We start from the raw sequence: 7,954 nt of genomic DNA, 5'->3' as shown, positions 1-7,954 counted from the left end.
CCCCGATCAAATCCACTGAATAACAAATGTCAGGTGGACAATGCGCCAGGGAAGGGAAACCATGGATGAGCAGTGCCAGAGACCTATGCTGCAGGAGGGGATGCTCCTCAGTGAGAGGGCTGGGAGTATGGTCCCCACTCAGTCGTCTCCAAAATGATTCCAACATGTACAGTTGTGCAGTCACCCAGCAGGACAGGCGGTTTGTCTGGGTGTGCATCAATCATTTTTCTATTTTAACATCCGGAATCCTAGCAGATTCAGGTAGCTTCCTGAGCCATTAGACCAAACCGCACACCCTGCTCTGGTACATGCTTGACTTTGGATGGAGGGTGGAGGGTGGCGGCATCCATGTTGGGGAAAAGTTGGGCTGTTCCTTTTAAAATGAGACAATGGTGATTCTGTTTCTCGATCTATGCTCCTGAAGATGGACCACATATGTGACGCCAGACCCGGTGGCTAGACTGGGTCCCAGAGAGAAAAGGTACGATGGTGGCGCACCCCAACCAGCCACGGGAAATTGTAAGTGTGGGGCTGACGTGGGAGTGACCTTCTATGGGAACTGAGCGAGCTGGGTGGAGACATTTCGGAGCTCTGAGTCAGAACAGGCATGAGTTGAGAACAGACTAGCTATGCCCACCGGTGCCTGACTGGCCAGCCCGCCGGTGCGTGCCTGCAATATTATGGATTGCTCTTTTAATCTTTCACACTATAAGACCTTGCCTGTGAATATCCATCCCAGCGTTAGTCACAGCGGCTTCATAATGAACGTGACACCGACGTCTACTGAGTGGTGGGTGGTATATGAAGAAATGGTCTGCTCACACAGCACAGTGCTGATTCAAACTGACATGGGGAGAAACATGTGGAGGCCTGACAGAAAGCCACATGGTGTAAGCCTTCATTTGGATGAACTTCTTGGACTATGGAAAGTTCATGGGAATGGAAAGATCAGTGGTTGCTAGAGTCTAGGGGGGCGGGGCAAGCGGGGGATGGAGACTGAATGCAGTCGGCACTTGGTTTCTTTTCAGGACAATAGAAATAACACTTGTACTGGGATTATATAGAATTGATGGTTGCAGATCAACACATACAATTATGTGGTCAGCCCAGCCGGGCAGACAGTTTATCTGGACATGCATGAATCTTTTTTCTATCTTAACATCCTGGATTTCTGGGCCTAGCAGAGTCAGATAATTTCTCGGGCCATTGAGCAAAACCACCACACTCTGGCACATGCCTGCCATTGGATGCACAGTGGGTAATACCAAGCCCTATTCAGTGGTAATGGTGATGATGATGGTGCTGATGGTGGTAATGATGATAGTAGTGATGATGATGGTGGTGGTGGTTGTGGTAGTGGTGATGATGGTGATGATGATGGTGTCTACCACAAGCCTCCATATGGAAGCCCTGGATGTCCCATCTTACCTGAGAAACTTCCCAGCATGGTTACGGTGTTATCTGCTCCATCAAACACTTCTAGAGAGTCCCAGTTCTGCTCTGTGACAAAACTGATGACTTGAATCTGAACAGACAGAAGGAGTTGTCAGTCACACAGCTCAAGTGCCTCCCTCCCTTCTCATCCCATGGGTTATCTATTTATTTATTTATTTATTTAGTTAGTTAGTTAGTTATTTTGGAGACAGGGTCTCACATAGCTCAGGATAATCCTGAATCACTATGTATCTGAGGATGGCTGAACTTTTAATCCCCCTGCCTCTGCTTTCCTGGGGGTCCTGAATATGGCCGTGCACAAGCACACCTGGTTTATGTGGTGCTGGGGATTGAACCCAGGGCTTTGTGTACGTCGAGAAAGAACTCTACCATTTGAGCCATCTTCTCACATTTGGAATATGCTTTAGGTTTCCTTCTCCCAGTGGGTGTGTCCCGCTCGGGTCCTGATTGCTTCACTGGCCTGGCAGGCTCTGGCTCCTCTCCCATGCTTCCCTGTGTTACTCTTGCCCTGGGCATATGTTATGTAGCCCGTTGTGTGTCCGGCTGTTCTCTCCCTGCCTCACTGTGCTTGGTGATCTTCTCTTTCCCCGTTCATCAGCGATGCCCCTTTTCTTTCCTTAATGATCTTAGATACACACCTCAAACCATTTGACTGTCTCCTAAGAACCTTCCAAATTCACGTTGCTGTGGTAAACGCACTCTCTTCTCTGGGCCCTCTTGGCTGGCTGGACCTAATTTCCACCTCCCATCCTGCCTCCCCCAGAGATTCTGTGATCGCGTGATTGGGAGCCATATCTCTATATCCTCGATGTGCTTCCAAAGACACAGGGACAAGGGCAGAGCTATTGTTTCTCCTTCCACCTCAGCCTGGCTCATGGTCCAACAGCAGCTACTTAACTCCTTGCTCCTACCTGGATGCCAGCGCCTTCGGGGACTATGATCTTCCACACGCAGTTGAGGCTGTTGAGATAAGGCTCCGGGAAGCCGGGGGACAGGATGGTTCCCCTGCGCTCAGTGAGGTTGCCACCACATGGCACTGGGAAGAGACGTGGGCTGGTCAGAGGCTCCTTGGCTCATCTTTGTGGTGGCTCCTTGAGAGACTCTTCATGTGCCTCCCTCAGGGCCTTGAGCCTTGGGTCTCTGCTGGGCCTTCTCTTGGGCTAGCTTCTCCTATGGCTTCCAACTCCACTTCCCTCAGGATCTCTGGGCTCTGCTGGGCCACCTCCAAGTGCTTGCCTCTTCCTTGCCCTCTGAGCCCAGTCCACTCTGTCATAGAGTCTCCAGGATGCTCTCACTCATCTTGTGCTAGTTTCTCCTCTAGCCCTCAATACCCCCTCCACCACTCTCACAACCTGTAGGGTCCCTAGCCCTGCTGGGTTTCCTTTTCATGATGGCTTCTCCTTTGGGACCTCTCGCTCTCAGCCTTCTTGATGACTTGACCTCCAACAATGGTCATCCAGTGGCCTGCACCTGTTCCTCTCTGCACAGCTATCCCTCTCCAGCTCCTTCCCAGTTCTCTGTTCACACTGCCCCTCAGGCCAGGGGAGTTATTTGGCTTGCATAGGACTTTCTCCCTGCATGCTGAGAAAGGCCTGCTGTGAGCCCTAAGGATATCTCAGATGGTTGGCTGAGTCGTCAGGGAAAAAGTCTATCCCCAGTCCTTTTCTTCTCTCTATTTCTCCTCCCCGTCTCTGTCTTGCCCTTACCCGCTTACCCACACTTACCCACACAGGTTGGTGCAGAGACATTCCACTGGGCCAATGCCCCAGGTACAGGGAGGCACTCGATCTCTGGGGACCCCTGCAGGGCATAGCCCGAGTTGCATTCGAAGCGAATGATGGCCCCCACGGAGAAGTCACTGCCAAGCCTCTTGCCGTAGCGAGGTTCTGGCACAGAACTGCACTGTGTGGCGCTGGTTCGGGGTACCGCTGTGGGGAAGAGGGGCACTCAGGGGCCAGGAGCCACCCTTGTAGAAACTGGCTCAGCCAGGGGTGCATGCAGGACAAGGCTGGAGGGGGCTCTGGGAGCTCAGGGCATATTTTAAGGCCGGCATGGACACTTTCTAGGGTAGGAACCATGTTGAGGCACACTGCTGGACTCAGTGTTGGGCACAGTTTCTGGGACTCATGGCTAGTGAGAGCACCTGGGACCAGACTTTAGCCTCAGGGCTATTCTTTGCTTTTCTAGTGATCCTTCTTCCTTACCAGGGCTCCGTTGCCTTTGGGGAAAGGCAATAATAACCCTTTCCCCTCTACTCTCTGAGGCATCACCCTGCTCAGTGGCTTCTCTTAAGCCCTTGTCCAGAGTCTGCCGTTGACATGAACATAATAGTGGCTTGTGGGATTCGTGGCTTCCCTTGTCGTGGAATCGTCCCTGCACAGGGATATTCGTGGCCTCCTGGGCAGTGTAGACCAAACAGGGAGGGCTATGCTTAGAGACTGGTGGCCTTAACAATGAGTCTGTTGCTGGGCGAAGGTAGACTGGATTTGGCAGGTCAAAGCAAGGATGCCCCAAGCTGCTGCTGGGTCTTAGTGACCCGAATGAACACTGATTGCCTAACGGGTTATGGACTCCTTTGAACTGACCAGTGAGCCTTTAGTATTACTCTCATTCCACACACAACAACTGTTGGTTCTAAGGAACGGAATGGCTGGTGTCCGCTTCCCTGATCAAAGCCTGTTTGTCTCATCCTTTTACTATACACTGCAGACAAAACCAAGTCCTATGAAGTAAGAGGACTGGTCCGATGTCCCAGCACCCTCAGACATGAACTAGACATTGTGTGTTGGGGTAGGGTTGTGGGGGAGGGGAGACAGGGAGGGTAGGAAAGGAATTAACTTTCCAGTTCAACATAGAATTTAGCCCAGAATCTGTTGCTTGAGTAAACAGATGTATACAACTGAAAGTAACTGTACCGCACATTGTCCCCCACCCCCAACCCTCATAGAAAGGTGCAGATAGCAGATGAAAGGCCTCTCTGTTCCTTGAGACACAAAGTTACTAAGATGACTTTTGACCCTCTAAAGTCTACATCCTACATACCTTGGTAGACAAAGTGGAACCCCCTGGCTGATACTTGACCTTTGGCGCTGAACTTAATGAGAACTTGATTGGACGTAGCCAAGGGCAGCGACTCTCCTGCCAAGAGGAAGGAAGAGAAAGGAAGGCAGTGAGCATGGCTGTAACACTCCGCAGATAGAATCCGGGCCAGGAGAGGGGGCCAACCATAGCTAACACAGTGACTCCTTCCATATTCCAGGACTCACTGAAACCCAAGGCTCAGCCTGCACCTTACAGTGGGAAGCTCACAGATGGGGGCTGGGGATGTGGCTCAGTTGGGAGAGTGCTTGCCTAGGATGCACCACACTCTGGGTTAGATTCCCCAGCGCTGCATGAGCTGGGCAGAGCGGTTGCACACACCTCTAATCCCAGCACTTGGGAGGCAGAGGCAGGAGGACCACAAACTAAAGGCCAGCCTCCACCCTCAGTTACACTGCATGCCGGAGGCTGTCCTTGGCTACATGAGATCCTGTTCTCCCCTCCAGAATGCTGAGATGGTTTTGCATCCACACTGTCCCTCGATCTGTGGTCACCGTGAGGCCAGCACGGCAGGGCTCAGCACCCTCACTTACAAAACAAGATGAAGAGCTTTGGAGAATTACATGACCCACCCAGAAAGGAGGAAGCTGCTAAAAATGTGTTGATTTACGGGGGTGGGGAGGGCTAGGGAATGGCGGTTACCATGCTGCCTGCAAGTTTACTTGGGAGAGTAAAACTAGATGGACTAAAGATAAAAACATAAGAATCAGGCACTGGCTGATAGGAAGGAAGGAGGTATGATCACCTGAGAGCTCTGGCCTTTCCCAGACACCACTTGATGTGACAGAGATGTATGACTCAGACTAGGGCATCTCTGAGAGCCAAGGAAATGCTTGCCAAGATGCTGAACGGGACAGCTCAGTGGAAGCTGGGACTGTCTCGGGCACCCCAGGGTGTGTTATCCTCCAACCACATGGTGCAGAGGATAGGGAAAGCCTGTTGGGGTACAGGGCCCTGGGGAGCAGCAGAAAACACAGGCTTAGGTCGGCTAGTGTGGTACAGATGGAGGGGCAGGACAGTACCAGCTGGATCCACAGCCAGAAATACAGCCCGGCTCATCCCTCTCTTCCTGTGGAAGCTCGGGCACAATGTAGTGATGGGCAGTGACACGAGCCCTCTGCATCCTGCATCTCCATCTCCCAAAAAGGAAGTGAGAGTTATAGAGGTTCAGTCTATGTTCACTGGGGAGAGGGCTGGAGTTCAGATCAGCAGGGAATCATGAAGAAGACTCCCTGATGCCTCTAGAGAGACCCTTGCTGTCCACCAGCCAGAGGCATCTGGGAGAACCTTTGGCTCAGCACACGTAGATTTACATGTGGCCCAGAGTCATTTACCCTAGCTAAGAGTCATTGCTCTAGAGAGCTTCTGGCTGCTGAAGCAGAAGGAACCTGGGGAAGATCAACCCAACCTCTTCCTTATCGTTGTCCTTCCTAGCTCTGCCTCTTTAGGGAGATGAGCAGAGAGAACCCCCATTCTCCTGTCCTCCTGACATCTGGGAATGAGGCTGAGAGGTGGCTGGCAGAACCCAGACGTCATCAGTCCTGACCACACACACACTTCCTTCCCACTCCTGCAAAAGCACAGAAATCACTGGCCACAAGAAAACTTGGAAAAAGAGGCCACTGGGAGAAGGTAAAACAAATCTTTCATGTGAATTACAGTGGAGAACAGAGGGAAAGGTTTTCAGCCATGGTTGCACAAGGTTAAGTGGAGCACGGCATCGGAGATGCCCAAGGAAGATATGGCAGAGGGAGGCACTGAGGTCGGCGAAGGCTACACAGGAAGGGAGGAGATGCCTGCTCTAACATGTGAGTTGAGGCTCCCTGCGATGTGGCTTGTGGATTGTGTAGACGTCCAGAAATGACGTGGCTGTGAAATTAGGGTATTCTCTCAGAACCTATAGGAAAAGGACACAAAGAGATCAAAGCCATAAGAGAAATGAAGAGTCACACAGAGGATAGAAGGGAAAACCCAACAAGCAGATATGGGGGGAATTCCAGAGAGAGAAGGAAGAAAACCCCAAGAAAAAGAGTTTAAGAAGAAAGACAGTTTGCTGAGCTGGGGCTCAGGCTGCAGCAGCTTGCCAAGTACCAGATACAATGAAAAAAAAAAAGAGCTTAGCTTAGAGGGCTATTTAATTTTCTAAATAAGAAAACATGGACATAAGAGTCCCATGGACAGCAAAGCATTGGTGATTTACAAGGATGAGGGCTCAGCTTGGATCCTAATTTGTCTGGGATAGGAAATGCTGGAATAAGACAGAGTAATCTGTACAGGTTTTTTTTTCTAAGACCTGTAATTTGATTTGCAAGCAAGTTGATGTACCCATGCCGTGCCAGAGGAAGGCATTTGTGAATCTGCAAGGTCATGTGTGTGTGTGTGTGTGTGTGTGTGTGTGTGCGTGCGCACATGCTCGTGTGTGTGCTCTGTGGTTCTGAGCCTCAATGAAGGAAAGAACTGAAAGGGAGAAGCCAGGAGTAGCAAGGACAAACTGCTAGGGAATGGCTTGACAACTCCAGTTGACTACTGTCAATGAGGAAAGGACCAAAGCCAATGTCAAGACTTAACATTTGGGTGAGAAATTTATGACTCAAAAATAATTACTAAGATCATTAGCATAAAAGCCCAAAGATAAAATATTAGCATTGAAATTCAAACAATCTACCTGGATAGACCAGGAACCACAGAGGCAAATGTATTGGCAAATGACGGAGTTTTTCTCCCAACAGCCAAGACTAGCTTCTTGGAACTGGAGTTACAGATGGTTGTGAGCAAACGTGTAGGTGGTGGGAATCGAACCGAGGTCCTTGTCAAGAGCAACCAGAGATCTAAACCACCGAGCCATCTCATTAGCCCCAGAAGAGACCTTCTTAACTCTTGGGCCCAAAAGAGTATCAAGTACTAAAGTAGTACACCTTAAATAGTGTATATCAAAACGAACGGCACGAAGCCCAAATGAATACACTATTATAAGCATGCGCAAACCGAGCACACTACTGTCAACACCTGCATTCTTGCACAGGGAAAAGCACCCACGATTCTCTCTGCTCAAGATGTCAGGACAAGAAAAACGCAGTACTTTGAAGAAGCAACAGAAGAGAGAATGTATGAAATAAAAGCAGTGGCTAATTAAACAGTAACAAACTCCACCGAAGCACTGATCAATTTGGAGCAATAAGAATTCCCCAAAGCAACAGAACCTCATAAACCTCTGGCACAACTGAGCAGGGAAGGGGACCATGAGCATGGCACTTAGAGCTCCAGAGGCGGGGAGCATAAACACAGCAGTGAGGGGCATTAAAAAAAAATCCTCACAGAAGCTTTGCAACTTCATGAGGTCCCATTTGTCAATTTTTGATCTTAGAGCAGAAGCTATTGGTGTTCTCTTCATGAAGTTTTC

At 50.1% G+C, this 7,954-nt stretch overlaps 1 protein-coding gene across 8 annotated transcripts in view; it reads right to left on the bottom strand.

The window, feature by feature from the left end:
- Csmd2 (CUB and Sushi multiple domains 2) overlaps window positions 1-7,954 on the bottom strand; it is a 582,522-nt gene that overhangs the window by 90,446 nt on the left and 484,122 nt on the right. For all 8 annotated transcript variants that reach the window (XM_031378716.1, XM_031378717.1, XM_031378719.1 and 5 more), the window contains 4 exons: window positions 4,498-4,593; window positions 3,180-3,383; window positions 2,367-2,491; window positions 1,429-1,525 (listed from right to left, as the gene is read on the bottom strand). In XM_031378716.1, the coding sequence (XP_031234576.1) occupies window positions 1,429-1,525; window positions 2,367-2,491; window positions 3,180-3,383; window positions 4,498-4,593 (522 nt within the window). The remainder of the gene's footprint in view (window positions 1-1,428; window positions 1,526-2,366; window positions 2,492-3,179; window positions 3,384-4,497; window positions 4,594-7,954) is intronic.

The sequence above is a fragment of the Mastomys coucha genome, unplaced genomic scaffold (assembly GCF_008632895.1).
Source record: "Mastomys coucha isolate ucsf_1 unplaced genomic scaffold, UCSF_Mcou_1 pScaffold18, whole genome shotgun sequence".
NCBI lineage: Eukaryota > Metazoa > Chordata > Mammalia > Rodentia > Muridae > Mastomys > Mastomys coucha.
This window is presented reverse-complemented; position numbering and strand designations above follow the sequence as displayed.